Source organism: Temnothorax nylanderi, unplaced genomic scaffold, assembly GCF_030848795.1.
Source record: "Temnothorax nylanderi isolate EJ_2023f unplaced genomic scaffold, tnyl_v1.0 TNYL_tig0150_pilon, whole genome shotgun sequence".
Lineage (NCBI taxonomy): Eukaryota > Metazoa > Arthropoda > Insecta > Hymenoptera > Formicidae > Temnothorax > Temnothorax nylanderi.
Genome location: NW_027249212.1, coordinates 195,897 through 223,578, shown reverse-complemented (window position 1 = coordinate 223,578; position 27,682 = coordinate 195,897). Strand labels below are relative to the sequence as shown.

The 27,682-nt window shown below is 44.0% G+C and overlaps 2 protein-coding genes across 17 annotated transcripts in view; one reads left to right on the top strand and one right to left on the bottom strand.

Moving 5' to 3' along the window:
- Nucleotides 1-213: 213 nt before the first annotated feature.
- Nucleotides 214-17,238, top strand: Sec16 (Secretory 16). 9 transcript variants are annotated; one of them, XM_071714929.1, is made up of 18 exons: nucleotides 214-688; nucleotides 1,385-1,438; nucleotides 1,520-5,028; nucleotides 5,382-5,458; nucleotides 5,550-5,760; nucleotides 6,411-6,517; nucleotides 6,601-6,751; nucleotides 6,819-6,957; nucleotides 7,034-7,301; nucleotides 7,393-7,562; nucleotides 7,644-8,228; nucleotides 8,308-8,778; nucleotides 9,041-9,073; nucleotides 10,971-11,204; nucleotides 11,549-11,831; nucleotides 12,148-12,227; nucleotides 13,611-13,697; nucleotides 14,339-17,238. In XM_071714929.1, exons 2-18 carry the CDS (start codon nucleotides 1,433-1,435, stop codon nucleotides 14,417-14,419), a joined length of 6,492 nt encoding a protein of 2,163 aa, XP_071571030.1. In that variant the 5' UTR covers nucleotides 214-688; nucleotides 1,385-1,432; the 3' UTR covers nucleotides 14,420-17,238. The 9 variants fall into 9 exon arrangements, with proteins under 9 accessions (XP_071571030.1, XP_071571026.1, XP_071571033.1 ...); XM_071714925.1 differs by having other exon boundaries at nucleotides 11,549-11,924; XM_071714930.1 differs by lacking the exon at nucleotides 13,611-13,697 and adding an exon at nucleotides 12,901-12,945 and having other exon boundaries at nucleotides 215-688; nucleotides 11,549-11,924.
- A 4,157-nt stretch (nucleotides 17,239-21,395) lies between these two features.
- Exd (PBX homeobox extradenticle) overlaps nucleotides 21,396-27,682 on the bottom strand; it is a 50,886-nt gene continuing 44,599 nt past the window's right edge. For 4 of the 8 annotated variants that reach the window (XM_071714943.1, XM_071714944.1, XM_071714954.1 and 1 more), the window contains one exon: nucleotides 21,396-24,821. In XM_071714943.1, the coding sequence (XP_071571044.1) occupies nucleotides 24,687-24,821 (135 nt within the window). In that variant the 3' untranslated portion in view covers nucleotides 21,396-24,686. Of the gene's footprint in view, nucleotides 27,681-27,682 lie in introns of all 8 variants that reach the window. The other 4 variants (XM_071714948.1, XM_071714952.1, XM_071714950.1 and 1 more) reach the window with 4 other exon arrangements.

Sequence of the window (27,682 nt, the reverse complement as noted above, 5' to 3'; positions counted from 1 at the left end):
CGCGAGGATTGAACGTTCGAGCGCGCGTTTTCGAGACGGGCGATCGCCGGCGCGCAAATCGGGCCCGTAAATCATCTTCGTTTCCTTAAAAGGAACTAAAGAAGTTTTCTTTAAAATTGTAGTCGACGCGTCGCGTTCGAATGTTCGAATCGAATCGGCGGGCCGCCATGTCGCGCGCGCAATCGGTCTTGAGTCCGCCGCGCCGCCTCGGCGCGGCGGCGCTCGGCTTTGACGTTCGTTGACGTTCGTCGCGGTTCCGCTCGCGCGTGGAAAGTCGCCACCGGGGAGAGCGGGGAGAGAAAGGATCCGTGACGTGCTCGATCTGCCAAGTCGTGTCTTGCCTCTCTCTTCATCTCTCATTCTCTCTCTCTCTCTCTCTCTCTCTCTCTCTCTCTCTCTCTCTCTCTCTCTCTCTCTCTCTCTCTCTCTCTCTCTCTCTCTCTCTCTCTCTCTCTCTCTCTCTCTCTCTCTCTCTCTCTCTCTCTCTCTCTCTCTCTCTCTCTCTCTCGCGCGCGCACGTCGAAATGTCCGCGTACTCGTGAGATCGTATCCGCGCGCGCGGCCATCGACGTCGAGGACGAGGACGACCTGCCGTGAAGAGGAACCCGTGAAAGTGGCTGGCGACGGCGGCGGCCAATAATGCGCATACCGGACGCGGCGTGGAGACGGCAGCGACGATAGCTTTTAGGTGAGCGAGCGAGCGTTTACGTTTGCGTGAACCTCGGCTCTCCCCCGCCCCCGCGCCGTCTCTCGACTCTCTCGACAGCTGGCCGCCCGGAGCTCGCGATCGCGCCGCGCTTCCCGGACGGCGCCTCTCCCGGAAGGCACCCTGCCACGTCCGTCGTTACATAATTGCGTTAAATCGCCGCGGCTCCGCGTCGTCGGGGCAGGGATTCCTCGTCTGGCGCGAGCCTCCTTATCGCGGCCCGAGGACCCACCTCCCGCTCGCCGAGCCGCTTCGCGAAACGATCTTATCGAGTGCGATCGCTTTCGTCGCTCGCTCGCGACTTTCGCTCTCCTCTTCTTCCTGTCGCGGGGACGCGACGCGTCGGGGGACCTTCGGTGATCTTCCGGTGCCACGGGGACTCGCGGCTAATGACCTATTTATAATTCACATCCGTGTACGCCGAGGCTGTCAGTGTCGCGGTGACGAGACGTTTTCCGCGATCGCGAAGACAATTCAGCCAATTAAACACTCGCGCTTTGACGGTAGAGTTTGTTAAATTATTCTTAGCTGATTGCCAATCGTCCGAAAGTGACATATGTATGCAAAATATGCGTGAGTGAAATTGTAAATTAACGAAAACATTTTGTCACGTTTCTGCCGTCTCTGTCGACTTTCCATTGAAGATATTTCACTACATTGCGTGTTGTTGATTTGCAGATCTCAAAGATTGTGCTGTGAATCAGGCCGTACCGTCCTGCAGGCAGCATGAACGTAAGTATACAAATTTAATTGCTTTACGTGCCGTGAGTTACACAGCGGAATGAGTGATTTGACTGTTAACTGCAATTTTAGAATCCTTATCGAGCTGGACCCACCAGACCACGGGTGGATCATACGGCTGCTTACGGAGTGCGCAATCAAAATATGTGGGTGCCCATGTCGAGGCCTCAATCGGACGTTCCGCCGAACGATACCACCCAGCAGTCTCTCGTGAACCAATCAAAACCTGCCAGCGATACGTGGAAGGATCCTTGGGACTGGAATCTGGATCAACAATCAGATACCCAGCAGCAGCAGCAACCACCACAACCGCCACAGCAGCAGCAACAGCATTACGTACCTTCGTATCAGAATCAAGGGCAGCTGATATCCTCTTCTGCGCAAAATCATTATTACAAGAATCTTAATGGTAACACGTCCGATGTACTTAACCAGAACTCCGTGTCGGGCAGAAACACTCCCAGAACAGAGCCCGCTCGTCAGACCGGGTCGACTTACACGGATTCTTTTCCGCCCTTTACGAACTACAATCAAAATCAGCAGTATCCGTTGCCGCCTCGACCGAGCAACGCGAAATCCGGTTATGAGCACGCTCAATGGCCGAACGAGCAGTCGCAAAATGCAGCTTATCCCCAGCAGAGACTCCCGCAGCAGAGCCAGAAGGATCAGCCACCGTTGCATCCGCCACCGGCACACCCGCCACCGATGGCACCGCATAACAATTATAACTGGAACAAAGACAACGCGACGAACTTGCCGCTGCAAAGTAATTGGCAGAATCACAACGATACGCTGAGTCAATGGCAGGATCAGAACGTGCCGCACGAGTTGCAGCAGCCAATAGTTGACAATATGAGCAATCAGGGCGCGCAACCATCGCAAATGTATAACGCACCTGTCGAAGTCAACAAGGAACATTCCATGAACTGGCCTGCCAGTGGGCAGCAGGGTAATACCGAAGCGAGTGCTAAGTCTAATGTATCGAATCAGTGGCACAATCAAAATCGCGAGTCCCAACATCAACCCGCGCATTTAGTACAAACAACGAATAATGTAGACGACACATTTGCCGCTTGGCCGCCATCGGGCAACATTAGTGCCTCGCACGATTGGAGACATTCCAACGTGCAAAGCGAATCTGTACATCCTACGCAATGGTTACAGCCGACGGGCGCGGATAACAGTTCGTTCGCGGAGAACGTACCGCAGAACAATAACGGCGCTAGGTTTGCCGCAAACGAGTGGCAACAGATGCACATGGCGCCGTTTAATTATGCTCCAGCGTCTACAATTGCACCTACGACTATTGAAAATATTGTACATACGCCCAACAACAATGAGCAGGAGAGCGAGAAACAAGCGGCAGTAGCTTCTATCCCAAGTGCAGTATCGCCTCATGACTCGATCAATTATCTTAAATCGAGCGATGTCAAGTCACCGATTGGAGACCACCATAATCTGAACGTACTGACTGACGACGCACCGAAGAGCGATCCTTCTAAAACCGTTCTTATCGGCGAGAAGGATGATCGTACTTTCGCTCCTACAGCGGCAGAGGAATTAACCAGCAATTTTGGTCAACTCAATATCGGAAGCAAGTCGGGAAAACATATCGATCCTTTAGGCGAATCGTTAGAGGTGCATTCGAGCCCCGTAGAAGGGAGAGCTCAACATCCTGCTAATTTTAACGTCGCGAGTATCCGAGGGAATTCCTTACCCGACAACATGCCCGTGCTACCTCCGGATTACGCGCCAAGCGGCATCGAGAACTCGCATGCCGTCGATAGCCAGCCAGTGGTCGGTCAGGATCTTCTAATACCTAATACATATCAAAGTGCCGCTAAGATAACGGACGGTGTCTCGCAAAGCGGGTACGATCAATGGTACAATCAAAACACGCTGGAGAACGCGTGGTACGCGAAGGATCACTCGCGCCCGCCTCCCAAGCAGTGGAACACCCCTGAACAGAACGTGGAGAACTACGAGAACATCCAGCAAACGTCCGACTTCATAAACGTCGAGGTCGTCGCGCCCGCGACGTTGAAGGAGCGCGATATCTACGGTTCGCGGGACTCCATAAACAAGGAAACGTTGGACAACGATCCCAAGCCGAGCGCGAATCCTAAGGAAGCGACGAACATCCGTGACTTCAGGGAGGAAGTGAACAACGTCGAGGTGCTGTCGATGCAGCAACAACAGCCTCAACAAGTACGGCCTCATCCCCCTCTGGCGGAACAGATGCCGGACAATTACGAGTTCGCTTCGAACGATCGGAACACGTTTCTGGAGACCGGCGAGTTGACGGACTCGCATCAGGAACACGAGCCGACGCCGCCGAGCCAGGACGACGAGAACGACGAAGTGCCTAACGATATTCCCTTCCTGCGCGAAGTACCGGGGCAATCGAGCACCATAGATCCGCGCAGGAACGATCCTACGGGTCAGGAGCATCACGTGCAGACCGGGCAACGTCTGTCCGATCCCAGGAGAAACGATCCGTCGGGTCAGGAGCAAAGTATGCAAGTTAGGAACTTACCCGACAGAACGGAGCGTCGCGACGTTCTTCCAGGCCAAGAGAGGAACGTGCCTCTGTTACTGCGAGGCGACTCGGACACCCTGGAGCGGCGGAACGATCCCTCGGGCAGGGAACGTTCTCTCCCGCCGCAACAGCCGCGGAACGATCCGTCGGGCGAGGAGAGGTATCAGCTTCAGTCGCAGATAATACTGGAGCCGAGCGAGACCCGCGAGGTCCTCGGCAGAGGCAACGAACCCGACGAAGTCGCGCAGCAAACGGACGCGGAGCTGAGGCAGATACCAGGCGGTGCGTCCTCCAACGACGTCACGCAGTTACCGGACGACAGAACAACGGGTGGTAGAGTCGTTACCGGTTCCCCTCCGGAGGCTCCTCCTCCTCCGATGATGGCCGCGATGCAGGATCAGGCGAGTGAATCGCGAAGCAAGCGCGAGGAAGCGGTGGGCGCGTCCCTGGAGAGCGAGAGCCAGGGTATCTCCGGCTCGTCGAATCGCCGGGATTCCTACGAGGACGAGGAGGACGAGGGATCACGCAACAGCCGGGACGAGAGCAGAGAAAGACGACGAGAGACCAGTCCCGATCGCCGACGATACGAATATGATCGGAAGAACGCGTATTACGAGCGTGATCGCGAATACGAGGACGATTACTATTACGAGCGCCGACGCGTGGGCGACAATGATCGTCAGTACAACGCCCGCGACGACTTCGAGCGACGGGATGTCCCGTATCGGGACGACGAGCGTAAGCATCAAAGTCGCGACGACCTGGATCGACACGGTAGAGACGATATGGACAGGAGAGTCAGGGGAAAAGAGGATGTGGATGAAAGAGACGGCAGGAGGAGACCGGATGACCGCAGAAGAGTCGACGATCCACGTCGTCGGGACCCGAGAGACTACGATGCGCGGTATTCTAGGGATCCTAGGGACAGAGAGTACGTGGATCGTGACAGAAGAAGGGACGACAGACGACCTCGAAGATACGACGATTACGATATTAGAGATCAGTTCAGAAGGGAGTACTACGACGATCCTTATGGAAGAAGGTATATTCGATGTCTAAATGCAAGATGTTTCTGAAATAAGTGACCAAACTTTATTGGCGTATTCTCTCCTAATTATTTTGATAAAAAGATTCCCAAGTATTCAAACTGATTCTATTATTTCTATCACTGTATAATTTTGATATTTAGCTATATTTGTTTCTACTATTTAACAATATTAAATAATATGACAGTAGATGCTATACAACTTTTGTGCTTGTAACTTGAAAAGAATATTTATATGACTGAGTAAAATATATTATTAACGTTTTGTCGCTGATTTTGAGAAACAATTAACTGTTTTAATTAATATATTGTATATTTTGCATATTATATTCATTTATATATTCTTTCAGTTCTAGGCCTTCAAGTAGATCGTCTTACAATGATAGAGACCGTGAATACTACATGCGTACAAGGGATCCTTATTATGGTACATGCTGCAATATAAAATACATATACATTAAGAAATACAAAGAACAATTGAAAATAGTTATTAAATATGTATTTAATTGTAAATGTAGGATACAGTGGATATGATTATGGTGCTCATTACGGTAGCAATTATTATGCATATCTCGAAAACCTACGACGGACGAATCCTGCCGCCTATTCCGAGTGGTACCACAAATATTATGCCAGTCAGCATCAACAACAGCATATCGCCAGAGGAGTCGGCAATTACCCAGAGGATAGAGCCAGCGTTCATTCCGGCCGTAGCTCCTGCGACGATAGGTATGTTCTGAAATCTTTTTTTAAGAATTTAAAAAAGAATTAAGAGCTTTTGAACAGTCATTGTTTCTTACCTGGTTTCGGATTTTATAACGTTCGTTGTATGTCAGATTTTTTCCAATCCCAAGTGCATGTTTCCACTCACCCAACAAGGCATTTTATGTCCCGCATTTCGGATATTCCGGATGGGCCGGAAATCTGTGGGAGCGCAGTACGGTTTGTCGCAATTTTAATAGGTGAGACCGGGAGTCTCCTCTCGGTTTGAAACTTCTAAGCTAGATGTGTCAAAAATTCAGTTTCCTGCCAGTATTTTAAAATTTCAATCATGTAAATGGCATACAGTTGGCTAGATATACATAGAATATACGTGTAGCATTACTCATGACAGTTAATATGAAGTGTATATATATTATTACAACGATTATTTGACGTAGTAAAATATTATACAGTACAACAGTAATGAAGTAATAGAAATGTACAGAATTGTGTGCTTAATTTTGCTCGTACTAAACTAAAGTTTAAGTGGAACATGCTTATTTTGTATTTAATTATATGTGCCTTTTAATAATTATCATAATTAATACATTAGTTTATATTTTTCGTAATTCTTTAAAGGTACTTTGTTAAAAGAAAGAATAACGTATTTATTTCAGGACCACTGGTGATAAACGAACATTGGGTGATATGTCGCTATTGGAAGATTCGATAATTACTTCTGCTCGTTTGACACCGACTAAATATTCCACGTCTCATGCATATGGTATAACTTGTGATCGATTTTGTATTATATATATTATTATTAATGTTTAATATTACTAAGTTAATTTAAAAATTTACTCATAGGATGCTTTTCCATTGGGTCTTTGGTACACGTTCACCCGAGCTATCCAGCTGACGGCGAGAGAGCGAAAGTGGACATTTTCCGCGTAGATCATTTACTCGCGCATGATCCTATTGCACGCGATTTACGATTATATCCGGGACCTCTAATAAAGTAAGTAGAATTATACAAAAGTATAATACAATATAAACATAATATACATAACGATAACTTATTACAGCGGCGTAACGCATAAGAAGACTATCATAGAATATTGCGAAAATAAGATTAAAAAAGCAGTGGTGAATGAAGAAATAATCGATCGCGCTTCATACATCTTGCTATACGAACTGATGATTATGTTAATTCAACAGAATGGAGTAAGACTTTTTATTTGAAAACTAGTTTTAAAAAATGTGTTGTTCAAATAAATTAATATTGCTTAAATTCATCCAGAATGTTGTCGGTGTCGATATTGCCGGGCTCTTGCTGCGTAACAAGGATGCTTATCCTTACGACGCGAATAAATTCATCAGATCTCAGGATGTAGGACGCAGAGAATCGCAAATATCGCAACGATCTGGAGCGACGGGCAGCGACGGAAGTACCCAGGATATCTCGGTGCTATCCGAGAAATCTGAAACCAAGCTGCGAAAAACTGTAGAGCAAATAACAGACGAATTCAGAGATACATTACTCTACGGACGGGTTCAAGAAGCATTAGGTATAAAAAAAAGACTTTAGTCTTTATTACGTATCATTTAACGTTGTGAATGGTTTTCAGTTATTTATTTCTTTTTACTTATCTGTAACAGAGTACGCGATGAACGAAGGACTTTGGGGCCACGCTCTCTTCCTGGCTAGTAAACTGGATAAACGTACACATGCTTCTGTAATGACTCGTTTTGCGAACAGTCTGCCACCGCACGATCCGCTGCAGACCCTATATCAGCTGCATTCTGGTCGTGTACCTGCTATAGTTACGGTAAGAGTTATACTTGTATCTTATGATAAAATTATTCATGCTTCTTCGCTGTGATATCGATTATTCGATTTTCTTCTACAGTGCGTTGCGGATCCACGCTGGGACGATTGGCGGCCTCATCTAGCTATGATTATTTCCAATACCTCAGCGAATCCAGAAGTTAATCGCCGATCAATAACGACTCTCGGGGATACGTTATTCGCGAGAGGCGACATCCACGCCGCGCATTTTTGTTACATACTCGCGCAAATTGATTTCGGGGCTTACGGAACTAATGGAGTTAAACTCGTGCTGATCGGCGCTAATCATAATAAGTCGTATTCTGAATTTTTCACCATGGAAGCTGTCATGTTAACGGAGATTTACGAATATGCACGAAATCTTAGCGATCCCTGTTTCACATTAGTAGATCTTCAAACATTCAAGTTCGATCTAACTGTGAAAATGGTAGACTGTGGCTTGATAGAAAAGGCTCTATTGTATATCGAACAGATTGCAACAAATATCGCGAACGACCCGTCGAAATACAAGAAATCCTTCATCGAAGCGGTTTATGTATTGGGCGACCGAATTAAATATCACGATCCGGTCTATAAGGATGCTATTGAGGATGCTGCGAATGTAACGTGGCTTAATAAATTGGCAGAGATAGTTAGCAAATATCAGGTAATTTATAATTACTTTACGAGATATATTTAGTTTTATTGCGCGATTAGTGCAGGTATTAAATATAATTCTGTTGTAGGAGGAACCGACTGTCGAAAATGAGACGTGTGGTTCCCGTACTATGACAGAAAATCAAGAAATTCATGAAATAAAACATCAGCAGCAGCAGCAGCAGCAGCAGCAATCGTTACCGCCGCTATCATCGCAACAACAATGGAATACTATTCAAGCCGATTACGGTGACGGGCCTACATCAATGATGGAAGTAAATACGAGCGAAATGCAGTCAGATTGGCAACCATTGTCTCTGCCCACGAATATTCAAGATACATACGATCCGAACGCGCAATATATGAGAAATATGGACGAATCTGTTCAGTACCAGCAGTCGCAGCAACAGGATTATTGGAGCCAGCAACCGTATTATCAGAATAATTATGGAAGAAATGAAACTATGCCGTCTAATTGGCAGCAACAGTCTGCATCAGGCTTAACCACCGATCAGGCTGATGTAAATAACACGCAGCAACAAGACAAATGGAACTATGAGGTATATTAAAAAGTAGCTATATTGCAGATTTTTTGCAGATATTTTAAATACAAAACATCACTACATCAGTCATTACATATTTGTCTTATAATGTATCTACACATTCATATAATTCTGCTTTCTCATTTTTTAATGAATACCGATTCTTTACAAAAATAATGTCTCATTTTCGCTCATAATTTCATACATTATTTACTTCAAAATACAAAATACACAACAATTAACATTTTTCACCTGTTTCTTGATGCTTGCTCACCAACAGGCGGAAAGGGAAGACAAAACGCCCACTCCTGAAGTAAGTAATTGTGGACTTACCTCGGATAATATTCTCGATCCTGAACGATCGTCACGTGCTGCCGGCATTAACTCGTTACGCCGTCGCAATGTGTCTGTAAAGTCAAATCCGTGTATCGCCTCTGCATTTGATGATAATACTGCTGGCAATGTACCTACGTTCTTTAATCTGTCCGGCGATAATGTCGATGTCAAAGCTCAATATTCTCGTAGAAGATATCCTAAATTGACTATGAACTATCCGAAAATTGTACCAAACAAAGTACATCCGAAAGATATCAGAAAACCGAAACGCGTCGATCCTATATTTTTGAAACCACCGTACTCGCAATCACCGGTGTTCCTAAAATGTAAGATTAAGAAAAAGAATCCGTCCGAGGATAAGGAAGAAACGGCGTCGGACAGGCCGGACGAAGGAAGTTTACCCGCGTCGTCGCAAACTACAGATTTAGATATTCAATTTAGCAAATTGAAACTCGAGTCTCTTTTAGCAGATTTATCCTCCGAAGCCAAAGACGCCCACGTCGCTTTCAATAGCGAAGCACAAACCTTGAAACAGTATTGTAATTTCGAGGAGAAGAAAGTTATGAGGGTGGCACCGCATATTCGCAGAAAGGATGTTATTTGCGACACGGTAGACGCGTGGTCGTACGATAGTATCGGACAGAATATCACCGAATCGCCCAGATATAAGCCGCTGGTTTTCGGTGGCACGTATCCGATTGATTTACCGCTTAGATTCAGAAACAATAATCGTCTAACCGATGATACTTCCGCTAAAGATAATACATCTTTGACTTACGACATTGATATGCCCACGAAATGCGATTAAAAATATAATCTGTAAGCGCGTATAATTGTGGCCAAGTTTTCTGTACGTGTTAAATACAGAGGTATACGTGAATGTAACTATGTGATGGATATAACTGGATTTTCGTGTTTAAGTGTTAACAGAAGAAATTCTTTTTTTTTAAATATGGCAATACATAAATAATTTTTCAGTATTTTTTAACATTTAATAAAATTATTGAAAAGAAACGGTGAAAGAACTATTAATAGATTTATAATGAATATTTCGGTTCATATATTATCTTGAAAGTCGAATTTTTACATGTTACTATATAAAAAATGTCCAGATACTAACGAGGAAAAAAATCCATATGCTGTGATCAAATAGAGACGTAAAGAATCCTGCTTTTGTCATATTAATTACGTACTGTGTAATTTTACAAAATTTTAATATTATTTTAAGTACTGTTTGAATGTGTATATAGACGTATTGTTACTGTTGGCATCAAACGCATAATAAAGTTTTGTCATATAATGCATTTCCTTGAACTTCTTGAGATTTTAAACACAATTCGTCGTATATAAAAATGTAGGCTATCGCATATATAGACTGTCGAAAAAAAAAAAAAAGATTATAGACTTAGGGGCCATGTGATATTCATTAAAACGAGCGAGAGATTTAAGGCTTGATCAACGTAGATTGAAAAGTTGATCTTGTAAAATTAAGAACTTAATTCCAACTTAATATTTACCACGTGTCCTCTAAGTTCTAAATCCTTTTTTCAACACATGTGGAGCTTATTTGCGCTTTTCACATTCTGCTTTCTAATGCGATTCTGATTTCAATGGTTTACTAATCGTACACTTTGAACATAAAACACATCATCATAGAGCGACGTCATATCTAAAATAAACATGGTAAGCAAAGTTTTTCATTTTTTACTGTAATACATTTGTGAGTATCGCATATTTTATAAGTGTTTCGAACGTAGAGTGCGATCAGATCACTGTTACCTGGCATGTGATAGGCGAACTCGCATTGTTACAGTAAATAGTGATGAACTTTGCTGGAACAAGCTTGCGATGATCAATCGTATATTTTATTTCAGCCTGCGCAGCCAACAATCTCCATGACACCGTCGACGGGTAAGCAGTACGATCCATTGGAAGAATTGGACGCGCTTGAGACACCACGATCGAGCGCTAAATCTGCGGCGGACGCGAAGAAAACGGCCGAGAAGAAACCCGCCAACAGCGGTGGCTCCTGGTTCGGTGGTTTGTTCAGTAAACTCGCGCCCAAGCCGAAAAATCAAATGATATTACCGGACGATAGCAACCCAACGGTAAGAATCTGCCACTGTCGTGGCTTCGCCGTGTCTTCCTACAGCTCATTAGAGAATTACGACGGACGGTTTTATGTTTTATGTCGTTAAGGGCTTGCGCGGATACTTTTGGTAATAGAATGCTACTTATGGTTGCAACAATGCTTATAAGACGGACGATAAACAGGCCAGTATAATGCTAGGATTTGTTGACTGTCAGCTAACTATCGACTAACGGATTGCTACTACTAATACTCTTTTATAATTCGTTAGCTAGATTTCTTTTCTTAACGTGCGAACGCAAACGGCGGAGAGACGTTGCTCGTGAAATCGCGGAATCAACTCTGTCGTCTTTTGTATTGCAGATTGTATGGGACCCGGTCGCCAAGAAGTGGATGAACAAGGATGAGGACGGCGACAGCGGTGCCGGGACGCTGGCCCCACCGCCGAAAACGTCCGACGTAAGTTTCCGTGCGCCGTCGATGGAACGCGGCCCGCAGCCGCCTCTACCGAATGCACACAACGAGGATGCACCAGCGATGGATATCTCGAAATTGCCTACTGGTAGCAATATGTTTAAACTGCCAAAGGGTAGGAGTATGCGTGCCAACTACGTAGACATAATGAATCCCGGCGGAAAACCCAAAGGTAGCGCGGCATCGTCTAACGTGGCCACCCCCATAACGTCTCCGCTCGTACCTATGGCTACCTCGTCTCCGCAGATGTTCGTTCCCGCGCCAAGTAAGCCATTGAGTTCCCATTCCTAAACTTTAACTCCTCTCGATTTCACTTGTGCGAGTTTGGTCCCCGGCTTGTTTTTCTCTGTATATTCGAAAGTATAATATTTAAAAAGAGCGAAAGATGTAACGAGTAAAAATAAATCCTCAGTTATGTTCTTCAATTCTCAAGCGAGGATTGAAGCAGTTGAAAACCAGTTAAAGTAACATCGTCTTTATCATGACAGTTAATGATCCAAGCGCTCCTGTGGATTTCCTGACTCCGGCAGCAACACCGCCGTCTGGAAACGTCGCGGAGAACACCCCAGTAAGTGCCACGCGGCGAAAATTTGTGCGGTCTCACAAACATTGAACTATGTACATATTATTGACGAACTATACGTTACAGTACAGTTCCATACATATGTGTCTCCATAAATTTCACATTACACAGTACATTCATTGCCCCCTTGCGTTGTGGCTGCAGTTTTCTGGTATGCAGCTTAGCCTTTGCGTGTTTTTGAAACCGTAACGTTAACATGAACGGATTTTTTTTGTACGTTTCCTCTATATAATCGTTGTAACGAACAGTCTGTACACCTTATATTCGTTCCCTTAGTTTTGCATATCGTCTATTTTTCTCAAAGATATCGTAATACCTTTGAATTGATCGTACTTATTTTTACTTATAATCTATGTGTACAGTAATTAACGTATTTACTGGAGCTCGATCGTGTAGAGTTTTTTTTTACAAGATGTTTACATTTATGGATTAGACTGCTCCAACACTGTGTCAGTCCTCCTCCTATTTAAACCAATGTAACAATCGCTATAACGATCAATGTTATTAATAGCATTAATTAAAATACACTTCTATCGCTTTCTACATTACATTTTAGTGACAGATACTTAATTAGACCTCTCCACTTTGCTACAGGTTCTTTCTTTTGTGTACCTGTGTTTAATCTTACCTTTCTTTTTATGTTTCTTTATGCAAGCAGTCGGGGAAGCAGAATGATGTAGCCAAATAATAATTATTGCTGATAGTAAGGACATATTCATTTTATTAATTTTACGTATCATTATTTGGTGTTTTACACACACGCTTTCTCCTTACCCACCGCTTCGCGAAAATGTGTGTGTGTGTGTGTAGCTTTTTCTCGCAAGAAGAAGGATTGTATTGCATTTCATAATCAAAGCTGGCTGTTAATATCTTATGTAGCCACTCTAGGGTGAATTTAATATTGCTCTGCATGTTTTCACTTTATGTTATTGACGTTTTATTTAGCACATTGAAGTAGAACGACAGTAATGGCATATCTCCTTTGTGATCGTGAATGATTTTGTGTAATATAAACACATCCTCTGTGAAATACTCCATTAATCATCTGTATACTCACACTGTGATCGAGGCATGAAAAAAGTGTTCTTTCTACTTTGCTGAAACGTTATGCTATATAGTACACGAGAACATGAATACCGTAATACCGATTTTCACGTTGTGTGATGCGAAGGAGAGCCTTTACGCTTTGTTAAACGACTTCGTTGAGATGCTATTGTTTTTTTAGCTATGTCTGCGAGCATAAGTGCAACGTGTAATCGCATAAATTGGTATTACTCGTAAACATATAAGATAAGACTAGCTAATTACAAGCGACGTGGCGAGTATCTGTTAGTGAGACAACATTGTTGTGTTGTGTATGGCATATAGCTCTCTCGCTGGAGCTCGACCAGCTCGTTATCACGAGAGGTGCAGAGCTACACAATGAGGGATCCGCGGCTCCTTCAACGAAACAAGGTAATCCAATGTAATCCAAGGTAATCCAATGGCAATTAAATTCTTCCGCATTTCCAAGGTGACCACTTTCCAAATTTTATTACTGCGAAACATACTATGGTACGGGAGATTATGCTAGTACAATCTTTTTGTCTGTAATCAAGTTTGTTCGTGTGCCGAGCAAAACTCTTATCATAACTTTTAACGCCACTTCTATTACTAAAACTAGCTTACGCTTATCAATCATTATCAGTCGCTACTTTCATGAGATCATTAATCACGGAATCGTGGGAAAGCTTGGTGAAGGATGTTGGATTCGGGTTTTGTAAAATAAGTTCACACGTCAATTAATTACTTTTACTCCTGTTGTTTGTTGACATATATATGTATATATATAATTGTTCCAATTTATGTCGTATCTTCTTATGCAGTGTAAATTACAAACGCGCGTCACATACTTTTAACGAGGGAGATAGCAGAAGAATTAAAAAATGTATAGTTCCCTTACTGCTTACATATGAATTATAATTAATACGAATAATTTCGAAATAAAAAATTGTGCAAGCTCAAAAATCGAAGGACTTGCTTTCACTTCTAGTTACGCAAAATATTAACTCTTCTCACACTAATTTTATGTACTTTAAATCAAGAATAATTTCTAGGGACCAATGATGTTCAACCCGAATGACATGAAGGATCGATCGGTGAAGAACATGCCACCTAGCAGATATCATCCACGATAATTTTTTTGCGACCGCTTATGGAAATAATTTGTTATTTAAATTAGGAGGTTTCTTATAACATTGCAATTGTATTTAATGTGAATATCTATTTCTGTATTAGAGAACGCGTGACAACAATAGTACATTTTTTTTAGTGATCGCGCACGGTGCACACAGGTCTCTTGCGTATACCCAAGCACCGCAAGAAATACAGAAGATATGCATCTTTTTAGGCGTCTTCATATATTTGCGTTGCATTGTAGATAAATTTTTACATTTTGGAATTCTGTCCGAGTTTGTTTCTCTGTTGTATTTATCGTGTCGAATTAGATATTACGTTAAAATGTATTCAGAGATTCCTACGCGATAGAGGAGACAATTTTAGCGGTGCAATGGTGGCGTAGATAATTGAACCCAAGCACGTTTAATGATTTGTAAACTAGAAGCTTCCATTGCACACTTTTCGGTCAAAAGAATGTGCTCCTTTCCGATCAAGTTTTGCGGAATGTTAATTCGTATGCAGTGTGACGAATTTATTTGGAAGTTACGCACCGATTTCCATTTCTTATAAGCGCGTATTTCCATCGGATGATTACCTACGCATTTGCCAATCGTTATCCACCGTTAATCATCGTTATGGAAATGCGCGAGTGCATTCCCTATTTACTAATGTCCATCTAGCTTGTAAGTAAATCGTCATCGGTACCGGATTTCGATGTCACGCGAAGATTCAAAGTTCTGCGAGCGAGTTTGAATTATGTGAGTGAGGCGAGTAAGGTTGATATTTTTACTTGCAACCTATAATCGGAGATCTATATCTAAGTTAGAATTAAATATAATCCCTCGCTCTTTGAAGAGCGTCTTGTAAATGTGTGGACGATAGAGGGAAGATCGTAGCGCTGATTATAGCTTAGCTATATATCGCAGAATTTGTTAAAACACGGCCTCGGTATGTGCTGTAATTCTAAGTCTGATTTTATATGTACGGGGAAGAAAGGGGTATGTGCCGATAAATACGAGATGTTAGGAATATGAGAATTTTATCGAGGGTAAATGGGAGGGGAGAGGGGACGAAATAGCGCGTTAAGTGTACGATAGGAATATTGTTGTTAGACGTCGGGCATATATATTACGAGATAATATTGATACACCAATAATACGCAACTGCCATCAATGTGCGGATAAGTGCGAATTGAGGAGTTTGTATCACGTTTCCACTTGGTTCAATCGCGTTAGATTTGTAAGATCCGGTTGGTGTCTCCGCGAGAAATTTGAATTAATTGCGAGTGTTGATGAAGGAGAGCGAAGGATCCTAGCAAAGAATAAGCGAGATGGTTTTAGTGGCTTCTCCCTGTACGCTGGGATGCCTCTATCGGAAAATAAATGTCCTAGGAGATATATATTTTTCAGTAAAGAGCGAGTATATCGCGAGTAAAAGCTCTTTACTTGGCTCAATCTATCGTCGCCCTGCGCTTCGTCTTGTATGAATACTGTTGATCGTTCAATTTTAGAATCTTTCGTTTAAGATATTATCGGCTATAATGGCTCATCTCGATTTATCTCGTTGGTAAATGTCCCGTAATATTGTCAAGATTGAGGAATTCTCGATAGATTTCTTTTGGATTAGCAGCAGATCTTTCTGGCGCATAAATATCCGTTTTGCCATTGACCACAACTAGAAGGGACTGGTTCTAGGGGTAGACTTTTGTAAATTGCGACACTCGTAATACATTTTATATCTGTGACATACGAATTAGGTATATATCTTAAGTGCATATATTACAATATATTATATTATAATATTATAATATATATAGTATTATAATATATGTAATATATAATATTATATATATTATAATACATAGAATTGTATTATTATAATATCTATTATAATATATACATTGTGTGTATTATTATAATATATATTACATGTTGATACTGTTGCAGAGACGCCGCGTATACATGTACATATATGTATATATATATGTATACGTGAACTCGTAAGATTTGTACATACTCTAAATGTAGCTTTCGTAAATTCCTATCGCAATTGTTTATATAGAGAATTTGCTCTTGTTTTTTAAATACCGAGACAGAGAAACGCATCCCCGCGCTACGCCTTCGCCGAAACGTAGGGAACAGCCAAGAGTCGCTCTATTTGTGGTGAATGGCAGCTTATCGGCAGCGATCAGCGTCGATGATAAACCTTCGTTGAAAAGCCTGCGTCGTTGTTAACAGCGAAATGTGTTATATAACAGCATGTCGTCCTCTGATCCTTGCGCGCGATCGAGCTTAAGTCGAGAATTCGGGTGGCAATGCGGAATGTGCAATTCAATTACCGTCTCTCTTTTCCGTTTCCTTATTACTTGCCACCGTTCGCTCTTGTGCGAAAACACTCTGTTACGCGAGATCTCCTCGCAGCGAGATATTATTATAGCGTAAAGTACGAGTGCAATTGCCGCTCGCTCGTGAGAGAGAGAGCTCGCGGCAGCGATATCACGCGTCACGGCGGGACAGGCGGGCGAGAAGAAAACAGAGGATTTTAAGATTAGCGTTAAAGTTGAACACATAAGTATTACTCGAGTTGTAATGTAATGTAATGTATAGGCCGGTTTATGGAACGACGACGCGACTTCGTCCTTTGATGTAACATATTTGCTATATTATACGTTCACGCACTTTCGAATTCCGAGTTGATGTACGTTTATACGTACGGGGAAGAAGAAACTTGCGGATTTACAATGATAATAACAATAGCGATAATCTACACTGTATATTATTAATATTAGGATTCACTGTCATACTATTGATATTATAATAAAGAACAATACAAATCGAGAGATCCCGGCAGTGATTACTTAGCGGCTACGGGACCGGATCGCGAGGGGGATAGGGAGGGGCGAGGGGCGAGGGGGATGAATAATAGCAGATGCGTTATATTTTTTCGATCCTTTTATTAAGTTTATCATAATGCTTCGAATCGATACAATGATTTCTGTGGTATACTGTCGTCTTTCGGGCCACAACGTCGACGATCGTCTTCTCCCGCGCACGGACGTTTTGTGCTCTGAGATCATCATGCACGAAAATGCGTATACGAAATCGGTGGCGGCGGCGGGGGGAGGGGGGAGGTAGCCGCCGCGCGGTGTGTGTATATTTCCGGTGTGTTTAATAGGCGAAGCGAGAGAAGGCGCGCTCGTGTTTGTTCGAAACACGAAGAAATCAATCCAAAAATATCGTCGTCTCTGTGGGCGCGACACCGGGGATCATCGGGCAGATTTGGTCGAGAGAGTCGGGTGGACGGTGGGACGGGGCGGGGGGGGGGGCGGGGTAGTACGGAGAGGGGGTGGTTGCTCTTTAAGCGACGACAGTTAACGCCGTGACACCGATGACACTTCAAGAGGCGAAAAAAAAAGAAGGAAAAGGAAGAAAAAGGAGGAAAAAAAGTTTAAATGCAGTTTAACAATCAGCGTTCTTATCAGCGTGCACGTCGAGCGTGTACGACCGTCTCTCGTTATTTCTACATCTGCCTCCTTTTTTTTCTCTCTCTCTCTCTCTCCGCTATCGCGCGTAGACGGAAGTCGGAGAGAGCGATGAGGGATGATGGCGGACGAAGGAGAAACGGAGAGACCGGGGCACCGGGGAGGGTGAAGGAGAAGGAGGATGAGGGGGGGGAGAGGAAGAGAAGAGCGCACGAAGGATATAAATATATAATAATATCTTATACCGCGCGTATTTTCGTAAAGTACGCTTAAACGTTATTTCTTTCTCATCAATCTCTCTCTCTCTCTCTCTCGCACACACGCTCTCTCTCTTTCTCTCGTGTCTCTCTCTCTCTCTCTCTCTCTCGCACGTCGCGTCGGTATTATCGATCTGTATTTCTTTTTTTTCCCTTTTCTTCGTTTTGTTATCGTTTCATTTATTAAATGTTAAGAGTAGAGCCTATAAAGGGACGCCCGGAGGCGCGCTTACAGCGAACCCCGGGCGCGCTTTTTTTTTCTCGTATACTAGCTGTGCCGGAACGCACTTGTACTGGTCGCACGATCGGCGAAGGATTCGGCTAAAGATAGTGGCCGCCGTGTCGATACCGGGGGGAAGGAGGAAAAGGGGGGAAGCGATCTCGAACGATCGTCGCGAGGATCATCCGCTTGCCCGCGGCCGACGCGAAACCGAGATCGATCTTGTCGTGTTTTACGTTGCCCACGTATAAAAAAATAAGCAGCGAGTTCAGATGTATCTCGAGAACGAGCGAGTCATGATCGTTACGCGTGAGGTTGAATCCAGTTTAAGCGAAAGAGCACGAACAAGCATGAACGAGCACGAACGAGCGCGAACGAACCCTAGATTTACATCAAGTATGTTCCGTCTCTCGTTGAAGAAGAAGAGATCGTTACGCTTGTTCGTGTTCGTAAACGTTCACTCACGATCGACCGTTTTTTGTTAGCCTGGATCCTCTGGATCCACCCGACGATCGTACGCGAGTCGATCTGCAAAATCATGTCGTGCGTTTCAACAATCTGCATTTCACTACCGAAAGTTTAACGTTCGGGCAGGGTGCGATTGGAACAGGGACGAGGGTGCATCGAACGGGACGCGAAGAGAACCGCGCATTCGACAGCCGATCTTTAGCCGAGCGATTCGCTCGCGACATATCATTTAACAACAGAGTTTAACCACCTAATCGCTCGGAGGGTACTCGTAACTCCCCATCTTCGCCTCGGCTTTGTTTATACAATGTGAGAATTGGATATCCTTTTTATTTTCTTCCTCGTTTACCTACGCGCTAGGCAATATAAATGATCCATCTGCAATTCAATAATTATAAACGAAGCGGAAAAGAAAGAAGGCCAAAAAAAATCGTGACTCCGACCAAGGTGAAGAAACGTTTGAAAAAGAAAAGAAAATAAATGTACATCTCTCTCTCTTTCTCTCTTTCTCGAGTCGACGATAAAACTTTAATAACCCATAGATACTTATCATCATGATGTTTACAATTACAGTTTTGCGATTATCACAATGCGAGAACCGCCAATATATAATAATAGTAATAATAATAATATCAATGATAATAATAATGGCAATAATATAATAATTAAAAATAAACTAGGTAATAACTAATAATAATAATAATAATCTTCGCCGTACTAATTACCATCGTTATTACAATGATTCATTTAGCCGTTATGGTTGCCTATATACTATCCTCTTTTATATATACTTCTATATATATAGCTACAATATATAATATTTTCGTGTTGAAAAATCGTATACATTAGTGTTGTGTCGCAGGACCATTGCTTCTGTCTCTCTCTCTCTCTCTCTCTCTCTCTCTCTCTCTCTCTCTCTCTCTCTCTCTCTCTCTCTCTCTCTCTCTCTCTCTCTCTCTCTCTCTCGCTCGCTCTCTTTCTCTCTTTCTCGTTTATTCTCGCACCTTTATTTCTCTCAACGCGTCTGCTATATATCATTCCGCGTTCCGCTATATATCTTTTTTTTGCTGTTGATGGATCGCAGATGAGAGGGGTAAGAGGGGGGGGGGGGAAACACTGTCGTCGATGGCTGGAAGCATTCGTGTCGGTATAAAGCCACCAAAGTCGGAAGTCCGAAATTCGCAGATCGCGAAATATCGCTCCGGAGCGAATCGCGAACCCCCCTTTCTCTCATGCGCGCGCGCAGGCCGTTTATAGGACATTCTGTATTTTGCATTAATTTCGAAATGCGGCTTTTCGCTTCGTAAAAACCTTACAAATATTCGGCGCGACATACTCCGGCAGGATCCACTTCGCGAGGTCCGTCTCGAAGGGGGAGGGGGGAGATCTGGACTCCGGGGGGACGACGTTCTCGAGTCTCGGTCATCAACGTAACGTGGAAAATTGAAAGAAACGAGGCAAGGGTGGAAACGCGTTCGTCCGCGCGAGTTGATATCGAATCGATGATGTCTCTCCCCAGACAGCACCTGTCCAAAATCGGGACCTAAGACGTCATTAAGGAGGGTGGTTAGTAAAATCAATTTGATAAAAATTAGTTCAAATTTACGGAGAATATTCGTCTATGGGAATCTGTCGTCCATGCCAAAGTTGAAGACAATCGTCTGCATGGTTGTCGAGTAATTAATTATTGAAGTTATACTCTTGTCTCTCTCTTATACACGGGCGACACAGCAGAAATGTTACCTAACCTGTAATGTAACTCTCGAAAGCATATTAAAAATGATAAGAATTTAGTGAAAATAGGTGCAAATAACTCTTTACATATTTAGGAAGAACTTTCTCGAAGACTGAAATGATTCGTCTTTATAGTTATCAAGAAATTGTAAAAATAAAACAGGACCAGATTTATTATTTCCACATTTCAATGTGGATAATAACGTATTTGGATTTCAATTGTACAAACAACTCTTTTTAAACCTTAAGAAACAGCAATTAAATGCATTCCACATATTTATTTGCTAAAATTCGTTTATTTCACGCGACGAAAATCTAACCTATATGCTTTTCCCCTGCCGCGCGCCCCTTCACCGCACGGAGAACTAACCAACCTCCTTAAGACGTCTTTTAGACATCATATCGTAAGACGTCTTAAGGTGGTTCATGCATTTAAAGATGTCTCAAAGACGTCTCATGTCCCGATTTTGGACATGCGTACTGTCCGGGTCGGCTCTTTTTTTCTCGTCGAGACAGATCCGGGGGGGGGGGGGGGGCGAATTGGGTGAGAATTCTGGCCGATATTAGGCCGAGAACACGAGTGCCTCCAGACACGAGCGCGTTACGTAATCTTAATAGCTTAATATCGATTTTTAGTTCGTATTACTCGCCGTTCAAAGGCGAGCCTCGGATCACAGATAGTGAGGTGATCGGATTGCGCGAGCGTTATCGCGATAACAACGCGGTCTCGTATTCGTATTCTTTTCCGTTTTCTCTCTCTTCTTTTCTTTTTTTTTCGCTCACTCCCGCATTCACGCGCACACACACACACACGCACACTCTCTCTTTTTTTTCGCTTGCTCTTTTTTTTTAAGTTTGTCAGTATGCGTTCTTCCTGCGTTTCTCCTAAGGATTTCAAGGCGACAGCTCCTGAAAGCAAACAGCATCCGGTCGTGTACGCGCGCGAGCGAATTCACACAGTTGGCGTGAAAAAAGATCGTCCGAGAAGATTCGCAAGAAGGACCTAGCTCGTTCGTCCGGTCTCCTCGAGCCGAAAACGATTCTCGCAAACGATTCCGAGATTCTGATGCGGACGTACATACATCCGCGGCAAACGAACCCGTTCCCGGTTACCCACGGAAGATAGCCGGGTTTCCCGACTCGCCCTCGGGCGACTGTGCACGCGCGCGCGCTCACGTCCCGGGTATCTCTTTCTCTTTTATCTTTTTTTTTCTCTTCCACTCGAAACGCAATCCTCGTGTGTCCTCTGCTCGGTTCGTTACAACAAGAGATCTCTTTTCCCGCCGCACGCGGAGTGGCGTGCGAGTTATACAGATACGAAAGTATAGAATGTATATATAATATATATATATTTTTATACACATGTATATATATACGTATACACAATATATATGTACCTACGTACGTACGGCCAACTAAGGGTAGACAGGCGCAATCACGTGTTCGGAGTCGAATCCGATCGATCGGCCGCGGTTCTTTTCAGATCGCTGCCGATTTCGGATTCGACGCTCCATATGTGTAAATGAATGTGTGTGTGTGTGTGTTTTGTGTCGCGGACAAAGAATCGATGAAGACGATAAAAATAATTGGAGAGAAACAAATTTTAACGAGACCTTCGTGCTCGGTTGCGCAGTTACAAAAAAAAAAGGAAACGAGAGGGAACGAAAAGCGGCTCGGAGTTTTCCTCGCTCGCGAAAATACAGTCATGCACATCGATTTTCCAATGCAATCGCGATCCTTGGTCAATGCCCCGCATTGTGATTAGTAAACGGACCGATGGATTCAGAACTCTGGGCGACGTCGAAGTTTTCCACGGTGACGTCACACGCGTATTCCAGGAATTTCGATTCCGGGAGACCATCCAAACAAATTCTAAGAATCTTAGAATTTCCTTATATCAGAGTCGTTCAAATGGGGCTATCTACACGAATGTAAAGTTAACGTTTATCAGTTATATTTAAAAGGGATTCTTAATCCACTCTTCATCGACGAACTTTTTTCGCGAATTGCTTGCGACCCAAGCAAGAAGTCGACTCTTATTTTTCCCAGCGAGCTCGAACCTCTCGGCGTACGCAACATGCCAGGATCGTGATTGCCCTTTTTAAGCGGAACTTGGAAAATAAAGGATACTGGATTTCGATCATGAATGAACGTAGGAGACATTCGCTAGCATTACATAAGATTAACATGTCAGGAACGAGTAACAAGACATTAACATAAAGTCGCACGGGGAAAAGAGTCGTGTGTTCATGTGTGCTGCGAAAGACGATACTCTTTCGCACAGCGTTTCCAAAAATAAAAACTACGATCTCCGAAGAGATTTGTACAAGCTTATTAAAAAAAATCGAGTAAACTTAGAAAGAAAACTGAAGGCGATAGTTCACCTTTTGTTCGGCAATAAAAGCATGACGAACACTACTCTTGGACTCAACAATCGAGTCTTAAAAGGGCCTTGGAAACGCCATGTCCGTGTTAATGTTGTAGCATTTGTAGTTTGTAAATGTGACTGGTCCGTGTACGCTCCTCTCCCTAGCTAGGCGCGTGTACGTCGACCTATTGTCTTGAGAGAAACCAACTTCCGCCGTAAGGAGAGCACGCTGACCTACGCCTTCGTCGCTCGCGTGGTCTTTTCCTTCCGTTCACTTCGCTCGCCCGCTCTCTGCGCTTCAGAGCGCCGCCTCTCGCGAAAAATTGCTCGATAAGGCCAAGACCGGCTAACAAGGATACGTGAACGGAGACGCGTTTAACTCTGACACTACAACTATGCGTCTCCCAGACGTACTTGCATAGTTTCCTCAACACACTTGCCTTCTCCCCCTACCGACTATACATATATATATCTGTACCTTGAAGGCAAAGAATCGTATCTCCATTATTAGGAATTTAGAGACAACAAGATTTAAAGGGTTTATTATTTCTATGAAAATTTCCAATATGATTTTTCCTGAACATTGTATCTTAGGAATTAGTAATAATGGACACACATAAGACCCTTTATCATTATACAATTTCAGCTCCTGGTATCATCCATCCATATCTAAAAAAGAGATGTAAAGTCGATACTCGAATCTATCGAAGTTTATTGTTGTCGCTTTTCCGCGATGCCGATTGGTTCTCTCACTGTGTTTACTTCATTTGCAGCTGTCATCATATATTTTGACAGTTGTGTGTATCAAGATGTTAATAGTGTAATAGTAATAGCATAATGTTAAAGCTAAATAGCGCGCGCGAAGCGCGCGTCTGTGGTGTCTAGTATTAAAAAAAGTAAATTAACTTTGTTTTGACAATACGATTCTTTACCTCCAAATATTTATATATACATATATATAATATTGAAAATTTTTATTTTCATATATATATATATAATAAAATAAAAATTTTAAAAATCCAAACTCTGCATTAAAATTATCTTAGAAGTAAACCAAAAAGAACAATGATTATATTTTACGGTAAGTGATACAACAACTATTAAATCAATTTTTTGATAATATACGTCTAACAGAGGCGTACGGTGTTTATCGATCACTAAAAATGAAAGTTGTAGCGTCAGGGTTAACCGTCCCGGCTCTCTTCGATCCCGAGCACCGAGGTACGCTCGCGTATACGTTTGTTGATAACAGACAACAGCCAGACGACTTAATCGCTCCGTTCATCTTCCGAGTTCCGAGCTTGTCACCTGCCTCCTGCGACGGGTTACGGCTCGGTCGGTCCACGCGTACTTCCGCACGTATCCTTCCTCCTTCTGATACAGAACCAAAACGAGAAGAGAGTCGCTCGAAGATCGAAAAAACGAACGCTACTTATTAGGAAACACCAGCGGTACGGCCGTGTGCGTCGTATGCCTCGTATACGTTTTCGTGTACCGTGTCGTGTCGTGTCCATGAAATTGCGATGCTGTGTTGTGTGATCCCGTTAATATGTGGTTTTCTCGTCTCTTTCGCTCGCTCGCTCGCTCGCTCCTCTCCTGCGTTTGCCATCGTTCGCACAATCTCTCTCTCTCTCTCTCTCTCTCTCTCTCTCTCTCTCTCTCTCTCTCTCTCTTTCTCGCCTAGCAATCTCGTCCGCGCACGTAGTCCGCCTCGAAAGGAAGAGTGAGGGGAGAAGAAAGAAAGAACCAATGTGTGTCTTTAGACGCGCGGTCGCTTTTCGTTTTCCCGGTCGGAATCAGAGTCCGCTGAATCGTGGAGAGGCGGAAATTCGGGCACCGCCTCGCGCTGTTGCATCCATCTCGCCGCGCCTGGCCCCCCAGCCAATGCCTTGCCCTGCGTCATGTTTTTCGATTGTTTGTTTTTTGTTTTGCAATTGCATTTTTAGCCCTCTGTCTTTATCCCCTGCAGGATGGCGACAAAATAGCGTGTCATTGGTCACTAAGCCTCGCCTCGATACCCGGTAAAAAGAAGACTTTGCTTCGCTTCGCGCTTTCGCTCTCAAACGGAGAACGTTCAGTCTACCCGGCTCGTCTCGCCGGGTATGCCGAACCTTCTCTAAGCTCGGCCACGTTGTATCGGCTACGCCGGCAACGAGAGACAGACATTTACTTCCACATTACGTAGCAAACATTCCAAGTACTCTGAAGATCGTCTTTTGTGACATCTGGAGATTGTACGGTCTTAAATATAAGAACCGACTGCGAACACCGTCCTAAATGTACCTTCTTTGTACTCTTGTATTAAGTTTGTCTCAAGTCTGTCGCGCAACTCGGATTTCGCAGCAAGCGGAACCCGATATCCTGGAACCGTTTCGCGTTATTACTCGCGATCACTTGTCTCTCGTTATCCGCGTCTCGGAAGGATTCGAGCGCTTGTCTCGTCCACGAAACTTGTCACTCGGGTGTCATTTCACCATCGAAGTAATCGACAGAGGCCGATTCGGGAAGTCTCCTTCCGAACTTGCCGATGCAACGGGCCGGCGTCTATTCTACTGGTCTATGAGAAACTCTGAACTCTGCAAAACGAGCTACAATGAGATTTTTGATTGCATTCACTCCCTCTCTATCATGCTCTTTCTCTCCGTCTTTCGGTCCTCCGCCTACTCACTCAGATATCCTCAATCAACACTCTCTCTCTCTCTCTCTCTCTCTCTCTCTCTCTCTCTCTCTCTCTCTCTCTCTCTCTCTCCTCTCTCTCTCTCTCTCTCTCTCTCTCTCAGATCAAAAGACAAAGGTGCGCACACACGTACTACCTTGTAAAACCAGTACACACGTGGGCCTCAGAAAATAGCATTAACGTAACTCTGACGTCTTTCAAATCCATTAAATTAGCGTTTATAAACTACGGGCAGTTTCCTAATCTTCCGTGACTTGCGAAAGTGTATATTCCTTGATTGCATCCAAGGAAAGATCTTGACAGTGACTTTTCGCTTCGGAGGCTCTCGTGTCTTGAAATTCTACATGCAGCCATGCATGTCACGAAAACTATATATCTGCCCTAGTATCTTTCCAACTATAAGATACACTCCAACGTTGCCTTGTTTTCCTTCTATCAACCTATATATACATATCATACGTGTGAAAACTGTGTATATGTGTGTGTATGTATGATGTGTAAAGAGCTGCCTTTAAGTAAATCTCTAAAGATTAAGTATCGAAAGCCGTGTAAAGAGCGACGTAATGAAACCGCGCGCAATGCGTAAAGTGCGTGTATGCTGTCGAATATCTATGTACAAACGGGTACAGATTCGTGTGTGATTATTCACGTCACCGGTGTGTCTTCCGATGTTGATCTCTCAGACGCCGAAAACTGTAAAAAGGGGAGGAAGCAACGGGAACGCCCCTCGCGCGAATAATTTCAAGGCCCCCGTTTTACGAATTCCGCGCGACTGGAAGAATCGGTGTTGAAAGCAACGCGGCTCGCGCTCCTCAGCACCCGCCCGAGACACTCGCCGCGATTAACAATCGAAAAACTAAAAACTTATCGCTTGCTGCCACCACAACTTTTACTATCTACGTAACAAACGGCCTATCTAAACGTATCTCTACGACCTAAAAAATAAAGAAGAGTCCCAATATCAAAATCTTATTGCACACTTAGCGAGATCTAATCCTAAGGGAAGAGCTCGAAGGCGAGGACGTCTTTCTGGAGGATATAACAAACGCACGGGCGAAGAGCCCTCCGCTTTCCCCGGTGCGGGTCGTCTCGATGCGTACGGGAAATTCGGTACGGAACACCATGGAAAAGATCCAAGTCCGAAAGCTCGATCCGCGCGTTGCGTTCTCCAATTCTTCCAATGTCGACGTACTCTTCAGGATGGCAGACCGATACGAGAGAAGTCAAACAAGAGAGATTATCATTCTTGGACGCGCGTCAAATGAGACCTCTATCGATACTCGGGTAACTTGGGATCGGGACCGCCGAGTTTCGCTCCTTCCCTCCGTAATGCCGAAATTTCACGAAATTTCTATCTCTATTCTTAGCAACGTCGTTACCGGCGAGCTTCACCGAGTTATCCAAAGATCGCTGTCTCGACTTATATCGCGTACGCATCTTTAACGTGCGTCGCGACGCACGCGGTTCTTCCCTCCCCCGTGCGCAGCTTAGTTCGAAAATAAATTCTATTTCTCGGGGTCTACGGAGCGTGGAGATCTTCCTCTGCAGTAAACGCGCGACAATCCCGCCGCCGTCGGAACGCCTCCGCGAAGCACAGACGTTGGAGTAGAAATTTCGAAACGTCCTCGGAACACGTAGACCGCGCGGATCCGCCTGCGTACATATTGCACTGATCGACGAGTTAGATGAGAATGGAACTGGCACCTCGCGAGCCGGAGGAGGATTCTAACAACGTCTCCTCGAGAACTCTCGTTTCTCAGAAAATCCACGACCTTTCTTCAAATGCCTCTCTCTCTCTTTTTCTTTGAGAACTGAGTTCTAGGGAAAGAGATCAGACGCTTGTTGCAACGGAGAACGATGTCCCGACCGGCCGTCGTCAGCTTCTAATCCCGGGCCATCTCTCTCTCTCTCTCTATCTCTTTCTCTCGCTCGCACTTTCTCTTTCTCGCCATCTCTAACTTTTTAAATGTTTCTCTCATTCTTTCTCTGTTATTTTCTCTTATCTCGTGTCGAGAGCTTGCGGCGAAATTTCTTTCTACACGATTGCGAGCGCTTTTAGGCCGGCCTGACGCATCACT

What these genes read in the sequence shown, in the direction of transcription:
- Sec16 (XM_071714925.1), top strand. An exon ending in AAGACAAATGGAACTATGAG is followed by an intron (nt 8,779 to 9,040) that starts GTATATTAAAAA and finishes GCTCACCAACAG; the next exon opens with GCGGAAAGGGAAGACAAAAC. An exon ending in ACAAAACGCCCACTCCTGAA is followed by an intron (nt 9,074 to 10,970) that starts GTAAGTAATTGT and finishes ATTTTATTTCAG; the next exon opens with CCTGCGCAGCCAACAATCTC.